We start from the raw sequence: 19,478 nt of genomic DNA on the forward strand, positions 1-19,478 counted from the left end.
CTCCAATATAAAAGAAAACCAGTTGGAATTTTTTGTTTTTGTAAATTTAGAGCTTATTTTCTGATATTTTTTTTGAGAAGACATCTGAAAATTGAGGATTTTAGTTCATTCTTACCTTTGAAATCCTAAGGCCAGTTGGGAACTAGTATTGATGACAGCATTATGCTTAGGTATTGTTTATGAATGTGAGTGTAAACACTGTTGCTTCTGCTTGGAACATGCATAGCAGGTGTGGGGCTGGGAGTATGGAAAATATGCTGTGTGCACCTAGCATTCTATCTTTTCTGCCAGGCTCATCAAAGGTCTAGGAGAGATTGGATTCAAGATATCATGAGTAATTTCATGTCCTAATTTGAGAATGTGAAAACAAGACATTTATTAACACTGCAGATCATTGTTACAAAATCTTTGTAAATAAAATTTGGGAATTGAGAGGTTAAGAGAGTTTGTTTTTTTAATGGTGAGGGACTAGTTCATATATTGGTTGTGGTGTTGGTTACACAGATTGCTCTGAAGCAAGTAAAACTCTTTACTTGCATTTAAAGTAGGAAGGATCTTTGAAATACCAGAACTGTATTTTGTATTTCTGTTTTAGTTTATTTATTTTGAGGGTGGGGGAGGGGCCGAGAAAGGGAAAGAGAGAATGCCAAGCAGGCTCTGCACTCTCAGCACAGATCCAACACAGGACTTGATCACACAAACCATGAGATCATGACCTGAGCCAAAATCAAGAATCAGCCACTTAACCAACTGAACCAGCCACTTAAAAACTGAACAGGTGACCCAGTTTTTAATGGCTATTCTGTTATCAAAAGAATGCTGATTTATTCCTGATAGGATCATAGTTGCATAAAATATTTATTTATAATTGTAATCTTCTTCAAAAATAGAATAGTTGGACTAGATTTATTCTGTAAAGCTGTAATTACGAAATTTCCTCACGGCTTAATATTTCTTGCCTAAAACATTTGTAATAGGTGTGGGTAATTGTTGACATGAGCCTTTGACATACATTCAATTTTGATGTTCAGGAAACAATTTGAAATCTCATGAATGTATACACCAAAGCCTCTTGAGGGAAAAAAAACAGTGTAGTTTATTTCAGTAGGCATCTCATGGATATCATGATTTGATGTTAAAATGATTATTGTTAAAAATAAATATTGATGTAATATTTTTCACTTGATGTTCAAATAGCCAAAAATGTCCTTTCCTTAAAGGTGTTTTTAAAGAAAGCATATTGGGGCGCCTGGGTGGCTCAGTCGGTCGAGTGCCCTACTTGGGCTCAGGTCATGATCTCATGGTTCTTGAGTTTGAGCCCTGCGTCTGGCTTGCTCCTGTCAACACAGAGTCTGCTTCTGATCCTCTGTCCCCCCCTGTGCCCCTCCCCCACTCGTGAATGCACACTCGCTCTCTTTCTCTCAAAAATGAATTTTTAAAACATACTTATTTTGCTGGGGAAATTTATATTGCACCATGTGATGGGCAAAAAGTTTGAGCTATTTACTGTGGACTCATTTTATCGGTTAATTAATAGTAATAACACATATTAAGGAAACACTATGAAGAAGATCTCAGTGCAATGATGGTTTTCTTATCATGTTTGTAGATTTTTATTTAGACTTTCTTTCCTCTTAGTATTCATAAATATTTTATACAAGAGCCTTAGAAAGTATCCATTTAGTCAGTAAAACTGATTATACTTTTGGGGAGTCTGCTAATGAAAAAGTAAAAATCCGTAGCTTCTTTAAATGATATAAAAATGAGGAGTAAATAGAATTTTACTGTTGCTCTAAAATCTAGGACAAGCTTTATTCTATTTAGATGAATTGCGATATTTATTTTATTTTCATATGATGACTTTCTTTGTAGATAATTATCAAACAGCACAGCTGCTTGCCTTAATTTTAGAACTACTCACATTTTGCGTGGAACATCACACATACCACATAAAAAACTATATTATGAACAAGGACTTGCTAAGAAGAGTCTTGGTCTTGATGAATTCAAAGCACACTTTCCTGGCCTTGTGTAAGTAACACTTTAAATGAATGTTCTTGTAAAATATCTTAAGGAACAACATTTTTAATAGAGATGAACCCTGAAGTTACCCATTGGACTTTTTTTTTTTTTTAGCAGTATATATGCTATTAAAGAGATGATTTTATGAGAAGTACTAATCTTTTATTTAAAGGACAGGAGGAATAGGTCATGGTGCTTCCCACCTACCTATTACTCACATTTGGATTGAATTGGCTTAAGTCGTGATACAATAGCATGTACAACAACAGCGTTTCACTAATAGAACAAGTCCTACTGTCTTTTACGTCTGCTTCATTACACTGTCATTCATTGGTGACTTTTTTTTATACTTTTGAGATATAGCCTTGAAATATTTTTGTGTAACTCGGGTTATTTATTGAACTTGTAAAAATAATTTAGGGGTAGTCCCCCTCAGTAGACCAATTGAACCGGTAATAATCAAACTTAAATGCCAGTATTTGCTTCAGTTGATGGTTGCCAAACTTTTAACTTTCCTTTCCTCTTCACAATTTTACCTGCAAATAGAGATAAACTAACAACTTCCTCTCTCCAAATAAAAAGAGCTTTGTGTGTTTTTTCTGAGCATAAAAATCATAGATAAAATGTAAACATTTAATATATAGAGAAAATATTAATCCCCCAACCATTATTTTTAAGGCCTTAAAAGTAGCCACCATTAACAGCCTGCACAATTTTTTTCTGTATCCGTAAAAATTTATATAAACATATTTACACAGTTATAGGTATTTTTTATTTTTATCCAAAAAAGGATCATATTAACATACTTCTCAGTCCCTTAGTCTTACTCTAGGTGATTGAATATAGTCTCAACTAAGTTGTTTTTCTAAATGTAGCTGAATAACATTTGATGGAGTGGCTCTTCCACAATTTATTCTGCCATTCTGCAGTGTACAGATTATGGGATTGTTTTGGTATTTTGCCACTCCAAACAACTTTGTAGTAAATAGTCTAGTATATGAATCTTTTAAGTATTGGTTTATTTCCATAGTGTAGATTCCCAATAATTCTATTGCCAGAAAAGAATGTTTATATAGTTTTAATGTATCCTTTTAAATTTGAGTTTAACATACAGCTTCCAGATAACTTTCCCAAAAGATTGAAGCACTTGACACTCTGGCAGCATTCAGTTTTACTGGCTCCTAAAATGTTAGGAGGCAGATAATGGGAAATGTGGTATTCCACTTGTGTTCTAATTTATGTTTTCTTTGGCAACATACTTTCATGTTTTAGTGTTTTTGAATTTTATCTGTTGTGGATTGTCTATTACCTTTTTCTTAGAGCTCATTTTATATTAGAGATACCAGTAATATATCATGTTTGGGGGGGAAAATGTCCCAGTCTCATTTGTCTTTCACATTTACCTTTATTTTATTTTTTGACATAACAATTTTAAAATTCTCCCTAATGAAAAATATGTCTTCTTTTTATGAGTTTTGAGGATTTTGTCTTGCTTAGGAACATCTATGTCCTAAGATTATGCAAATAAAATATCCTCCTCATTTTACTTCTGATATTTTTATTATTTCATTTTTTACTTATATATGTAATACATTTGAGGTTTGTTTTTGTATATGGTTTGGAGGGCCTTGCTTTGTTTTCTTCTAGATGGATAGCCAATTGTGCCCATCCTCTTATTAAATAAACTATATTTTTCTTACTGAATGAAAGTTTCTCTTTTGTTATCCAGTAAGTTACCACATATATCTTGTGTCTTACTTCTGGACTAATATTTTTAAATCTGTTACTTTACTAGACGAAATAATGGGAAAGTTTATTCTTAGTCCACTATGGCATCTTTGTTGTAAAGTTAATTATCTGCTAAGTCCCTCCTCACTTTTCGTTTTCATAATTTTCTTGGTTCGTGGACACTTGTTCTTCCACAGTAACTTAAAGATAATTTTATCTAGTTCATCCTGATCACATTTACATTAAATTTTTATATTAATTTTCGGAAGATGGATGTTCTCATGATAGGTGTTCTTATGTGGCTTTCTGTAGCCAGTGCTTAGGGATGACTGCAGAGTCATTTCTTTATGTGGATATGCCATAATTGAACAGATCTCCAGTATTTACATGTTTACATTGCTTCAAGATTTCCATTATAATTAGCAGTGTAGTTGTAACTATATCCTACTATTCACCAGCAGTGTATGAGCGTGCTCACATCTTTACCGGTGCTTCAGTCTTTTTAATCTTAAGTAAGTATTTCTTGTTCTGCTACAAAGACTAGGTGTTGTTAGAAGTCTAGCACTTCTCTTCACACTTGTTTAGTGTTACAGTCATCCTACATTTAGACCTTACATGGCCTGTTTCTGTTTTATTCTCAGATAATATTAGGAACCTCTTTTGACAGACACAACTTCTTTTAATGACTTCCATCTGTGAACAGTGGGTTGAAATGAGAGACTGAACATTTCTTTTCAGTATTCTAAAATGTGAAAAGCCAGATGATACTGCTTATTTGTTACTCTGTTGTTCTTTTACAAGTACAGCCTGATCTGCTATGGCAAAACAGCTCATAAGCAGTTGGTAAACAAGGAAATGACATTATAATGTGTAGGTAGCATCAGTTCACAGATGCTTTTTCCAAGGCAAAGAGAACTGAAATGGTGGGAGTGGAACTGTAGCTTTCATCAGAAAAGTAAAAGACCTTCAGCCCTCCTCTTAAGCTGGCAGCAGGAACCCCTTTGGCTTTATTTTCAGAAAATCACAAAGAAGTACCTACCTTCAGAGCTCCCTCCTGCAGAGAGGCAAGGCCGTCTTGACAGACTACACCGCTGCTCCAACCACCTTCATGACGAACAGCCCTGCGCTGGTCCTGAGCTGCTGTCACTGTACTGTCTTCATGTCCACCAGCACTGCTCCCAGTACTGCCGGCATCGGCAGCCTGTGCTTTCTATATGTTTTTTTAATCTCTATATCATGGAGCTACCTGCCTGAGTAGTTTATTTATCTCCTAAATACCAATTATTGGACTTTTTGCTAGCTACCAGAGAAGTTTATACAACTTTAAGTGGTCTCTCCCTAACTTATTTTTTCCCTCAAAACCCAATTATTTTTAGTACACATTGTTTACTTTTTATTTTAGAAGTATACATTCTTTATACTTCCCAATAATTATTAATAAATTATCAATTTGTTCCCTGTATTATTTTTAATTAGGTGCTCTTCGTTTTATGAGGCGGATAATTGGCCTTAAAGATGAATTTTATAATCGTTACATCACGAAGGGAAATCTTTTTGAGCCAGTTATAAATGCTCTCCTGGATAACGGAACTCGGTACAATCTGTTGAATTCAGCTGTCATTGAGTTATTTGAATTTATAAGAGTGGTAAGTTTATAGTAAAGGCTTCTTAACAAAATAATTATATGTTTAGCAATGTTAATATTCTAATTTGTGAAATTGAGCATAGTATTTTAACCCATGTTTACTGTGTATTATTTTTATTGGCCAAATGTTTTAGGATTATATTTGGCATATGTATGTAGACTTTTCAGTCAAGCATGCCATTCAATGATGTGATCTCTCTGATCTGTTGTAGGGGTAGTGATAAATATAGAAAGGTTGAAAATAATTACTTTGGTAAACTTTGATGGAAGATGTATAAAAGGTAGGCTTTTATCATGGAATTTTAAGTTGAAGAGACCAGGAAGTAGGCAGACCACTCCAACTGCCTTATTTTATAGATGAGGTACTTGAGTCATCCAGACTGATTTGAGTGATTGATTCAAGAGCATCCATTTGGTTAGGAGCACAGTCAGAGCTTGAAGATAGGTCACAGCTCGCTTTGGGGCAACATAAGATTTGTCATAAAAAGATCTGGAGAGAACAATACGTGAGCAACAGGGATAAGACGGGTAACAGTAGAACCAGTACAATGAATTTACCCTCTCCCACACAATGAAATCATTCCACCAGGGCAAATGGCCATGTGGTTAGAAAGAATTTGAAAAAAAGAAAATCAGAGCTAGAAATTCATTCTCTAGTTGTGTCTGTTACAAGTCACATTTCTGCTCATGATATGCTATTCTCAGATAAAGATGATTTGGCTAACTGGATTATTTTTCTAATAGTCACTTGCTAAGAGTATGGTTTTCAAAAGGATGAAGAGGATGGAAGTACTCTTTAGCCTTAGAAAAGAGGGAACATAGTTAACTAGCTCACCAAGTATCTGAACCCCAGTTCACAGTGCACTGTTCTAATGAATAGAGATTGACTTTTGTATTTTTTTCCTTAAAATTTTTGGTGAGATACTGATGAAATGAGTTGTAGGGTAACAACCCCATCCCTATTCCTATGATTGAATTTGTTTTTCAGAAAATAATTTTGGGTAGTTGATAAATGTACATTGAATCCCAAAACTTGACTCATCTTTTTGTTCAGGGTATAGTACAGAACCATTTTACCTGGGTTTCTAATATTTCTTAATTGAGATTTACAGGAGAACTAATTTAAAGACTTAAAATCCTTAAAAGAAACAGTTTGTGGTATATCTTTTTTTTTTTTTTAAAGCTTATTGGAAAGCGAGAGAGAGAGTGCCCACGTGTGCGCACCTGAGTGGGGGAGGGGAGGAGAGAGAGACTCCCAAACAGGCTCTGTGCTGTCAGGATGGATCCCGACTTGGGGCTTGATCTCAGGAACCGTGAGAATCAAGAGTTGGGCACTTAACTGACTGAGTCACCCAGGTGTCCCTATTATGGTGTGTCTTTTAAAGTGGCATGTATATTTTTTACTAATATTAAATTCCTGAATGACAACTTCTATTATTAATAATAAAAATATTATTCAGGCACCTGCTTGAGATTCTGTCTCTGTTTCTCTCTCTTTCTGCCCTTTCCCCACTTGGGCACACACTCTTTCTCAAAATTACAAATAAATAAACTTTTTTTTTTTAATGAGCCTGCTTCACACTCAGGTATTTGGAATGATTATTTAGAATGGTTCATATAGAATTTAGAAGTTATTGCTGTCAGTTTATTTCACAAAAATTATACCATTGGAAGACTGGAAATAGGTGGAATTCAAATTAACAGTTGATCATATCTGTACATGTAATATAGTCAAAGAAGTCTGTGTTTATTATTTAGGTAAGGCTTCTTACCAGTTAAAGAAGGAGTCATTAAGTAACACCTAACATTTTGTTGAAAATATAATTTAAAAAAAAAAAGAATATAATTTTCTAACTGGCTGTGTGCTCTTGATCAGGCCATCTAACCTCTGAGATCTTCAATTTTCCTTCTCTGTAAAATGGGAGTAATGAACCCTATTTCATAGAATTGTTAGGGGGATCAAGTGAAAGTATATGTTAAAGTGCTTTTTAAATTGTGAAGTGCTACATAAATGGAAAAAATAAGATATAAACTAAATCTGTTTACTTTCAGATGTTTAGTAGCCCCCCAAAAAGGCTTCTTTTTTATTCCAAGTTTTCTGAGGAGGCCTGGCTCGTGTATAAAGAAACTAGGACACTTATTTTTGGAATGCGATTTTGAAAAATCTTTTTTGGTCAGCTTTGGAACTGTAAAAAAGTTTCTTTAAGTTTTTCTCCTAACAGTCATTGAATTATATTTGAATTGTAAATTTTGTCCTTATACAGGAAGATATCAAGTCTCTTACTGCACATATAGTTGAAAACTTTTATAAAGCACTTGAATCAATTGAATATGTTCAGACATTCAAAGGATTGAAGACTAAATATGAGCAAGAAAAAGACAGACAAAATCAGAAACTGAACAGGTATTGTTTTAAGTATATTGCATCTATAGTTTATATAATTATATCCAAAATCATCTTTTGTTTGGATCTGACATAAGAAATTTACCCAGGAGCATTCTTTCCATCATTAGATAGTACAGAATCTTCTAGAAGGGTAGGATATTCTCCTTACCAGAATCTTTTATGTGAAAAATGACTGCTTTGTATCATAACTCAAGGTAAATTTTTAGTTTAGTTTGCAATATCCTTAAATATTTTGGGATATTTTCTGGTTACATCTTGTATCACAATTGAGGTGGTTATGATATAAATTATACTCAGTTAAAATTACTTTAGCTCCTCTTGGTTATACATATTTATTCTCAAATTTAATCTGGTTACAAACTTTAAGTCATTAGTATTTGTGGTATGTTTCTTACAGTGTACCATCTATATTGCGTAGTAACAGATTTCGCAGAGATGCAAAAGCCTTGGAAGAGGATGAAGAAATGTGGTTTAATGAAGATGAAGAGGAGGAAGGAAAAGCAGTTGTGGCACCAGTAGAAAAATCTAAGCCAGAAGATGATTTTCCAGATACTTATGAAAAATTTATGGAGACCAAAAAAGGTATTAAAATTTTAAGTTTTTGAATAGTGCCTCATTTTTAAATACAGAAATTATTGAGTTGTCTGTGAAGATTTGGCCATAGTATATAAAGTATGAAAGATATGAATTTTATAGTGAAATGTGACCTTTTAAAATTTCCACATCTTTTTCCAAAGCTGGGACTTATTTTCATGTTTAAAATGTTTTTCTTGAAACTTGTCATTTTGTGATGCCCTTCATTTACTATTTAGAAATTATTATATTTTCTGAAATTATTATATTTTCTACTTAATACATTGTCTTCTGTGAATAATCTTGGATTTATTTCTGTACTGAAATCCTCAATAATAATAGAGACCATACAGATCCATAGAAACTTTCCAGAGCACTCTGCCTTTTACAGCTGAGGAAACTAAGCTCAGAGAAGTAACTTTGCTCTTTGAAGTTTTAAAATCATTATAAAAATTTAATAAAGATATACTATCAAGGGAAGAGAAATGAAAGTAAAATTTCCCATCCTTCAAATAGTTTAACTTGTTTTTAAAACTGAGATCTTACTTAGCTTTCAAAAGAATGAATCACTTTAATTCTATGGCCTAAAAAATTACCATTATTGGAGTACTGCCCTCCATATATCATATAAATGTTTAATACAAATTTACATTTTGAAAAGCAAAGCATTTCCTGGACTTCATATAAAGTTTGTGATTTTGAATGTGAGGTATTCTAAAGGCAATTCTCCTTAGATAGTGTTTTATTGATTTATTACATTTTTCCTGAAACCGTTGTTCCCAGCATCATTCATCATGTACTCGTTAATGCTCTTAGTTCTGTTTACTTCAGCCTGGGGGAGCAAATAGCCCATTAAAATGTCCTAAGGAATAGGTGGTAATTTTTGGTGACCTAATTCTTCTACCTTTACTCATTACAGGCACTACCCTGAGTGCCGTGAAAAGGGGCAGTGAGGCCGTGCTTGAAGCACCACATCCACTCAAGAATCATACACAAAAACAGCAACCAGATATGAAAGGATAGTAGATACCTATGTCATAAGAGAAACAGATAAAGGAACCTGGAATATTCAGGAAATAAGAGACTGATAGATATGATCATATCATCGTCTTTAAGCATTTAAAATACTGACTTGTGGGAGGGATTATCAGGTTTTCACAAGGACTATAGGAGTATAGGATCAGTGCAGTGAGTAGAAGCTGCAAAGAGACAGTAAAAGGAAGTCAGGCAGGTAATGAATACTTGATGTGTCCTAGATACAGCAGTGTAGAATTCTAGCGTAGGATGGCAGATTCTGGTATATAATTCTTAAGATCCTTTCTAATCCTGAGATTTCTAAGATTCCAGCTAATTAAAGACTTACCACTGTACACATCATGCTGTACTCTTATAAAGCAGAGGCAATGATTTTTAGGTTTTATTTTTTAATTTATATTTTTTTCCCAATATATGAAATTTATTGTCAAATTGGTTTCCATACAACACCCATTGCTCATCCCAAAAGGTGCCCTCCTCAATACCCATCACTCACCCTCCCCTCCCTCCCACCCCCCATCAACCCTCAGTTTGTTCTCAGTTTTTAAGTCTTTCATGCTTTGGCTCTCTCCCACTCTAACCTCTTTTTTTTTTCCTTCCCCTCCCCCATGGGTTTCTGTTAAGTTTCTCAGGATCCACATAAGAGTGAAAACATATGGTATCTGTCTTTCTCTGTATGGCTTATTTCACTTAGCATACACTCTCCAGTTCCATCCACATTAATGATTTATAAGTTTTAAAGTTACTGTGCTTTTCAGATGCTTTGCTTAGGAATCTTTACTAAAAAAGATTTAAATTTTTGCTTTAGCAAAAGAAAGTGAAGACAAAGAAAACCTTCCCAAAAGGACATCATCTAGTGGCTTCAAATTTACTTTCTCCCACTCTGCCAGTGCTGCTAATGGAACAAACAGTACAAACAGTAAATCTGTAGTGGCTCAGACACCACCAGCAAGTTCTAATGGATCCTCTTCCAAAACTACAAACTTGGCCACATCAGTAACAGCCACCAAGGTATGTGAAACTATTCTATACACAAACTTTGCTTTTTCCATCTTTAAAATTATTTCATGTTTACTGAAGAAAATTTGGATAATAAAAATAATTTCAAAGAAGAAAGTTTTGCTCGCTGTCATCAGAGAACATGACTGCTAATATTTGATTCTTCTTTAGGTATATGGGTTTATCAGACATGTAATTAAACAGTTTTGTATCTTGCTTTTATTTATTTGTTAAAAGAATTTTTCTTTGTTACTTAAATACTGTTGATGACCACAGAATTTCATTTTATTTATCTGTATCATAATATTTGTAAGCAACACACCCAGTAATATTTTGGAGCACATAAGTTGATTCTGCTATTTCATTGATGGGACTGCTGGTATTGTTGCATTTTAAGCTATTTTCTTGGATAGATGCATAAAGGAATGTTTTCATACATATTATCAGATACATCCAGAATGTCTATACCAGCTTATGTTACTATAAGCATTGTATGAGTGTGCTTGGCTCACTGCAGCTTTGCCAGTGTTGTTAAATTTATTTTTAATCTTTGCCCATTAGGTTGCATAGACAGAATAGATCTCTTTCCCAATTGTGTGTCTTGTGTTAGTAGCAACGTTATTAGCCTTTTGAATTTGCTCTTCTGCAAGTTGTCTTTTCATAGTCTTGTCTTTTTAAAATTGGCTTATGTTTTTCTTAATATGAATGAATCTTCAGTTATAAGGATATTAGCCTTTTTGTTACTTGCATAGCATATGTATTTCCCATTGGTTACTGTTTTATATAAACAAGTTTAAATTTTATATAAAACTCTCTTCTTTCATTTATATTGTTATTATACGCAACCATCCTTTTCCCCTAAAAGGAGTGGCATAAAATAAAAAGGCATAAATATAAGACAACTGTTAGGAGAAGAGTAGAAGGACAATAGGAGGGAAATGTTATAGTAGTAGAAAACCTAATCTTAAGTGATGCATCTAGTTTTGAACACAAAATACAATTTGAATTTATTGTTTTACAAAAATGTGGAGTCTAGTCAGTATTGCATTGAGGTAGGCTCTTGACTAAAGATCACAGAAGTAGCATTGTCAGTGAGATTCTACTGCTTTTGAAACATTTTATGTTTTTTAACTAGAAATTTTAAAATTAATTTTCCCTTCTTGATAGGACAATTTAATGTAATATTTGTGATACTATAGTAAGAATATTTGCTGTGGAGTTCAATTGTTTGGGTTCAAATCTTGGCTTAGCCTCTTTCTAGGCTGTTTGACCTTGAGTAAATTATTAAATCTCTCACAACCTTAGTTTTTTTTTTTCATTTTAAACAAGGATAAAAGAGCAGCTACTCTAAAGGCATGTTGTAAATATTAAATTTTTTAATAAGTGTAAAGAGCTTAGAACACTGTTTGCACCCTCTCAATATAGCCTTTTTTTTTTTTTTTTTAATTAATCAAAGCAATACATGCACTTACTGTCAAAAGTCAAAGTAGTATTAAAATGTTGAGGGAAAAAATCAGTTCTTTTTCCTTTCCACAGAGATAGCTTAAAACTCTTGTACCTTCTATTTCTAAGTAATATGTTAATACTTCTGTGTTGTTTTGCCAAGTTTAGACCTAATTTATTCTTGTTATGGTAGGTAAGAATTTAGCATGTGAACAGTGCTTACCACACCCTCACCCTTATTTCTTCTCTCACAATTTTTGGTTAAATAATTGATAATTTTATTGCTGTGATGACAATATAAATATTCTTTGTGAATTTTTTCCTGGTCTTTTTTCCTATACTGTATTTTTCTTGATAACTTTTCTCTTTCTAGAGTAAATAATGGCCACCATTTTTTCATTTGTTGCAGTAGTTAGGTGCCTGTCACTAATTCTTTAACTACCTCTCAGGTTAGTTTCCACATAGTGTCCCCTGTGGAGACCTCTGTCTTGAAGCCTCCCTTCCAGTTCCAGCTTAGATCGGTTGCTGTCTAGATTTGCTGCACAGCTTTTGTCTTATGGCTGCCTCAGCCATCATCCTAGTACTTCTTTTGCCTCTCTTTTTCTTGGATTGTTTCCTGCATCTCATGTCTCTGGACTCTTTCTTGATTTTCCCTCCCGTTTTGGTGGAACATATCCTCTAATAATTGTTTTCTAAAAAAAAAAAAAAATGCCATGAGAGGTAAAATTTGAGACCTTCATGTATGAAGATATGTTGATTCTGTCTTCATATTTGACTGACAGTTTAACTGAATATAGAACCAGGTTGGAAATAATTTTCTTTTAAAAATTTGAAGTTACTGCTATCAAGTAATCTGAAGACATTCTTATTTATGATCCTTTGTGTGTGCTATTTTATTTTCTTCTTGGAAGCAGCCAAACAGTCATGTCCTTCAATTTGAGGACATTTTGTGCTATTTCACTATTAACTTATTGTTTGGATGTTGGGCCTTCTAGGTTTATCTTACAATTTTCATAATTTTCCTCGCTTATTACTCATTTTTTAAATCTTCTTGTTCTACTTGCTGGGTTATTTCTTAGAGTTCTTAATTTATTATCCTTCCAGATAATTTTTTACTTATGACCGAGCAAAATGAAATGCAAGCACTAACACATTTTTTACCCTTTCGACACTAACAGCAGATTGCCGTATCCGTCTACATCTTTTTGGGGGACAAGGAGAAAACAGTTATTGTTCTTGGAAAATAAATTGTTCAGTCACTCTAGACTATGACAAAAGTTTGAAATTAAGCGAGATAGGAGTTTACGGAAGTGAAACTAGTTAAATTGGCTCTCAGCCTTTTTCAACAAAGTGTAGCCACATTTCTAAGTGGTGGCAGGTTCTTTATCAGCAATGCCCTTTTTAACCATTTTCACTGTCTGTTTATTGCTGTAATCAAATTGATTGGTTCTTAAATAGATCAGATGTGAACTTTTCTAATTCTCCTTTGCAAGGCATTCTAAAGTTCTAATATATTTTTTAAAATTGCATTCTTTGAGGGGTGCCTGGGTGGCTCAGTCTCAGTGTGTTAAACGTCCACCTTCAACTCAAGTCATGATCTCATAGTTCCATGAGTTTGAGCCCCACATTGGACTTTCTGCAGTCAGGACAGAGCCTACTTTGGATCCTTTGTCTCCCTATGTCTGCCCCTCGCCTCTCATGTTCTCTCTCTCTCCCTCTCTCAGAAATAAAAAACATTTTTAAAAAAATTGCATTCTTTGAAAACTTGATAGTTTTCAAGGCTGGTAAGACATTAGCTACTAATGAAATTACAAAGTTTTTTTTTTTTAGCTGTAGAGCTATAAAACATGCACGTTTTCCTTGAAGAAAAATAGTTAACAAAAAAAAAAAAATGAAATCAGAATGGGAAACTATTAGTAGGCAGCCAAAACAAACACTTCTTTTGCCCCAGATTAACAAAAGAGAACCCTGCTCTTGCTTTTTTCACATAACACATAACAGACTTATCTGGGTGAACTTTCCATATCAGGATATAAAAGAACTTCCTCCATAGAATTCCAGTGTATGATACACTTCAATTTATAACTAACCCTATTGACGCATTTAAAAAAATTTTAATGTTTATCAATTTGGGAGGGAGGGAGAAAGAGGGAATCCGAAGCAGGCTCCAGGCTCTCAGCGGTCAGCACAGAGCCCCACACGAGGCTTGAACTCACAAACCACAAGATCCTGACCTGAGCCGAAGTCGGAGGCTTAACGGACTGAGCCACCCAGGCGCGCCCCCCCCCCCCCGCCCCCCATTGGTGCATTTTAAACTTGTTTCCAGCCTTTTGCAGTTAAAACAATTGTATGTGACTTTCTACACAAAATATTTCATATACATGTGTATTTTTTTTTTTTAGTTTATTTAGTTTTGAGAGAAAGCGCAAGTAGGAGAGGGGCAAAGAGAGAGAGGGAGACATAGAATCTGAGGCAGGCTCCAGGCTCTGAGCTGTCAGCACAGAGCCCGAAGCAGGGCTCGAAACCATGAACCAGGAGATCATGACTTGAGCCAAAGTCAGACACTTAACTGACTAAGCCACCCAGGCACCCCCTTATACGTATTTCTGTATAGAATGTACATTTACAGTTTATCAAATTTACTCAGTAAAATGCAAATAAGTAGGTAGTTTCTTAACATGGTATGTATGGCTGATACCAAAAGCTAGCTTTATACTTAAGAAAATATTAGCAGTGTTCCTACCAGAGTTGGGGACAAGGTAGGATACCACTATGATTGCTGTAATTTAACCATTGTTCCTGGGTATTAGCCAATCCAGTTAGGTGAGATAAAGAAATTAAAGCTATAAAAATTAGAAGATGTAAAAGCTATCACTCCTGCTGATGATTTTTAAAACTTTTATTAATCATGTTTATGGAAGATCTGTCCTTTGTTTTTTGCATAGAGGATAATTCTTGAATTCTCTCTCCTTAGAATTTTTTAACATGATGAATTATATTAATAGTTTAAGTCCAGAATCTGTCAAATTGTTTACAGGGTGCACCTGTGGATTACAGGTCTTTTTACTTCCAATATTTCACATTTTATATTTTTATTCTTTTCAGTAAACATTTTTTTTTTTTACTGTATAGGAGTTTGTTTATGGTATAGATATAGAGATAAAATTGAAATTATGTAGGTGAGTGTTTCAGATAGACTATTTCTTAAAAAGTTATTTTAAATGTTACCCATTGGGAACTGAAATGTTTGTACATTATGATATATAATCTGTAATCCCTAAGCATAATTAACACTTTCCTCGATAACTTGTTATCTTTGTGAATATCAGACTGGTGTCTTTTTATAAGGTAATAATGTCTTCTGTCTCCTCTCATCTAACTTGTTTGGCTTGAAACCAAATAAATAAGAATGATATTAGTAATAGCAGCTAATAGCAGTTACTGAACACTAACTACATACTAACCACTGTGCCCAGTGCTTTTTATGTTTTATTTTCAATTTAATTTTCAAAATAGTTCAGTGAAGTGTAAGTACTGTTAATACCAATTTTACAGATAATGAAAATGAGGCATAGAGATACTAAATCACTTGCCCACAGTCATGTACCTAAAAAATGGTGGCCTTGGAATTTGAAGTCAGGCAGACTACAATCAAATACATTCTTAACAATTTAGCCATATTACCTCTTGCTTATCAAACTTAAGACTTGTGTGTTATTAAGCTGAGAAGACAGCAGAAAGATGCTCACGTAAATATATGTTACAAAGAAGTTTGATTTAATTCCCAGACTTTCTGATAACTCTTTCTAGCTGCTCAGAGACCTTTGTTGATTAACATTACAGTGGTTCAGTTATATTTTGGCAAAGTGTTACTGCCAGATGTCTGGGTTCTTTAGACATGAAGCTACGTAGCTGTGAAGTAGGAGTTATTTCTATTGTATTTGAGGTCTGAAGGGTTTAAACTAAATTCATTGTTTACAGCAGCCTTTTAACCTGTGGGACATACATACTAACTTCATGGTGTCGGTTCAAAATGAACACAGACCTGAGAACATGTAATTTTCTGGGTAGAATGTGTAGAGCTTTAATACGATTTTCAAAGGGATCCATTACACATAAAAGACCAAACACCTGAATTACCTCATCTTTTCTTTTGGTTAGAGAAAGGTAGCCCTAAATTTTTTAGTTATTAGTTGTATGACCCATTTCATGTGTTCTTTATCATCAAAAGCAGAATGAAAACAGTCGTGTGCACATAGTGATGAAATACATGAAGAACAGAAGCGAAAAGGAGGCTACTTGTCACTATTTTATAGTTTAAACATAGAAATGAACTACTTCATCTCCAAGGTCCTTCCAGCTCACTCCTTCCAGTATCTTGATGATTTGTGAGTCCTACTTTTTGGAGATAATACTTTTCCACAGTGAAATGTTGCTGAATTGAATTGTGAGGTGTCATTAAAAATCCAAGGGCTGAATAAAAAAGTTGAGGGTAATAACTTAAGAGTGCCACCAACTAGTACCAAGTGTTCATAATTTTCAAGCAGTTACTGTATCAAATTTATGTTTGAGATATATATGATTAGAAAAGTTGTGATGTCTTTAAAAGCAACTGCACTAATCAGCTTTTTTTCCCTTAAGTTATGTATTTTAAAAAAAGTCTTTTTATTCTTCAATAGGGCAGTTTGGTTGGTTTAGTGGATTATCCAGATGATGAAGAGGAAGATGAAGAAGAAGAAACATCTCCCAGGAAAAGACCTCGTCTTGGCTCATAAAATACTTACTGGGGACCCTGAAACGTGTGGTCTTACTAAAATGCTGCATCTGTTCAATGAACTGAAAATCTGAATCAGAAAGCTTTCTCACTTGAACTTATAAATATACAAGGAGTAGCAAAAGATACTCAGTATATCAGCTAGGAGAGTTTAGTTCTGTAAAAAGAAAAACAAAAAAAAAGGCTTCCCAGGAACTTGATTGCTTGCTAGTAATTAAGGGGTTTGCCTTTCAGGCTGTCAAATAAAGGTTAGTGACCTGAACCTGGGAGATAGCCTCTCAGTGAGGAAACTCTCAGGTTTGGGAATGGCTTGGGGAGGGACAAGGTTGATAAAATATTAAATGCAGGGTTGCTCCGGGGGGGGGTATCCGATCTAGAAACAATTGCAGAACTTTAGTTACAAACCCAATAACATTACTTGTATAATGGTGCTGGCCATGTTGTTCTTTTAATCAGTTGCCTCTTTTTAAAAAATTTTTTATGGAAAACAAATTCAACTATCATAAAAGTGAAGTTATGCTGTTGGGACCATTTTTTGAAGTTTTAACAAATTCAGCCTTATAGGTAGTTGGAGGGAAGTACACTCTGTGTTACAGTACATGTTGAGTTTTCTACACCATGAATTTTCAGTATGTATTTTGATGAAAACAAGCTGGATTCAAAATGGAGAGTTTTGTCAGTAGAACTTTAAAATCAGCACTTTTAGAGATAACTGATGCCAAGTATCAGTACAGTATTTCGAAATGATTTTTTCTAGAAACTTGGGAGTGGGTTGAACAGAATGTTTCCAACTGTCTCCCTCCCAGTCACTCTTTGGTGGAGGATACTTTGAAGTCACTTTCTGTTTTGTTAAGTTGTCTCTGTCCAGAGCTGCAAGCTAGTTTTAAAGTGTAATTTATAAAGACTCCCATACAAAGAATAGTGCTGAATTAAGTGGCATATCTAGAGGCCATTTTGATCCAAGAAGTTACTTCAGTATCAAAGTCAGTATGCAGCACATGAAGTTTTTCCATAAACAAGGGTGTAATATTAAAGCTGCTTTTTTTTTTAAAGAATAAAAGCACATTCCATGTACGTAAATGAACTTAAAATAGTAAGTTGAGGCAAACAGTTAAGAAGTTTTATTTTTAGAACAGCAAGTTAACTGTAAATATTTTAATGTTAGTTTTGCTCATCTATGATCTGAGATCATGCTGAAGTGAGAAAAACGTCCCCCAAACTACAATTTAATGCATTGGGAAGAAAAGTGAAAAATAGTAATTCCAGCTACAATCTTCAGATCACCCTTGTAATGTGTTATGGGTCCATTTTTCCTGGAATAGCTTAAACTGAAGCAGTTTCCCCTGTTTTGGAGATTTTGTAGTTAATTTTAATTTTGGCTATTGTTTGGAAAAGATGGGCTGTCTGTGTAGATATGAAGTATAGTTTTTCCATAAAACAGATGTTTATTTTGTATTAAAAAATACCACTGTACTTGTTTTACACCATTTGTATACATGTGGTGATATTAATGCTGACCTGTAAAATTCAGGAATTAAAATGTGACCCTGTAATTCTATGATTGTTGCTTTTGTTTGGTTTGTTGTAAATATAAGTTAACTCCATTTTGAGATATGTCCATTTTATAGTATCTTTTAAAAGTCAATAAATTATCCATAGATATTTATTATAAACCACTAAGTCAAACACCAATCTGAATGAAATAATTCTAACAAAGGTTGACTGCACTTTAAGTATTACTGATTCTACTTACAGAAGGTGTGCCTTGGGCAAATGAAGTCCCAGCACCAAAACATCACAGCATGGGGCTAGTCTTATCTCTTTGATTAAAGGTTCATATAATGAAAAAGACCTTCCACTTTAAGAGGCAAGTGACTCAGGATAATTTAAACTAATATCAGTAAAATTACCATCTGAATACATTTTCTTTCAAGAAAGTTCTGTGAAGCCCCTTTCACTCCTCTTAGCTCTTAATAAATTTCCTCTTGTCATCTAAGAAGCCCAGGTCTAAAGCATTTCCCTATTTACTCTTGACTCTTACTGATTAAGTAATTTTAAAGTTCCAGTAGGAAATATTATCTCCATACCTTATGGAGAGTTTAATTTTCCTTTCTGAAGAATTGCCACGAGTCAAACATTTAAATCCTCATCATCATAGATAGGAACCATTCTTATAGCAGAAATGTGAATGTTTTGTTGACTTACAGGATAACAGTCTTCTTGGTACCTAGGCTCACCCACAATGATATGAAAAGAGGGCTTAAAGTATCCCTTGAAAGAATATTAAGTTTCCACATGTTAGCTACTGTCTTAATGACTACCCTCACTCAGGCAGATCAGGATTTTTATATCTTTATCTTCACTCCTTGAAGCAAGCCAGAGCCCACATTTGTATGCCTGAGGTTCTCTTAAAATTATATCTGTAAACATGTATCCAGTATAAAAACTATTTTTAATAAAAAGTTACATGAAACATTTCTGTGTTTTAATCACTAGTTTTTCCTCTTGTCCATCTAAGTGATGAAAATGTAACAAATGTAAAGTAATGCTGGTTTTTCTCTGCAGGTTGAAGACTGGAGCTAAGCGAATTTTGGTATCCCTTTTTAAAAGTTTATAACTGTAGATTTAAAGAGATAAATTGGAATTATAAATTCAATCTCAGGAGTAACTAGAAAAGGGGGTGCCTGTTGGATGACACAATACAGGAAGTTTCTGAAAGAAAGGTCTTCTACTATTCTGGTTATCTGTGAACAACTACAGAAGACCACCCAAGGGCCACTTCACACAAAAGACCTATACCCAGGGCCACATTCCCCCCTGGAGGCTCAATCAATTATTCTCTTTATCTTTTT

The 19,478-nt window shown here is 34.1% G+C and overlaps 1 protein-coding gene across 4 annotated transcripts in view; it reads left to right on the forward strand.

The window, feature by feature from the left end:
• PPP4R3B (protein phosphatase 4 regulatory subunit 3B) overlaps positions 1-18,184 on the forward strand; it is a 65,636-nt gene extending 47,452 nt beyond the window's left edge. For 3 of the 4 annotated variants that reach the window (XM_060605623.3, XM_060605642.3, XM_060605647.3), the window contains 6 exons: positions 1,873-2,031; positions 5,227-5,396; positions 7,660-7,799; positions 8,200-8,384; positions 10,219-10,421; positions 16,532-18,184. In XM_060605623.3, coding sequence (XP_060461606.1) covers positions 1,873-2,031; positions 5,227-5,396; positions 7,660-7,799; positions 8,200-8,384; positions 10,219-10,421; positions 16,532-16,627 — 953 coding nt within the window. In that variant the 3' untranslated portion in view covers positions 16,628-18,184. The remainder of the gene's footprint in view (positions 1-1,872; positions 2,032-5,226; positions 5,397-7,659; positions 7,800-8,199; positions 8,385-10,218; positions 10,422-16,531) is intronic. The other variant, XM_060605634.3, reaches the window with a different exon arrangement.
• Positions 18,185-19,478: the final 1,294 nt, after the last annotated feature.

The sequence above is a fragment of the Panthera onca genome, chromosome A3 (assembly GCF_046562875.1).
Source record: "Panthera onca isolate mPanOnc1 chromosome A3, mPanOnc1 haplotype 2, whole genome shotgun sequence".
In the NCBI taxonomy this organism is placed as follows: Eukaryota; Metazoa; Chordata; class Mammalia; order Carnivora; family Felidae; genus Panthera; species Panthera onca.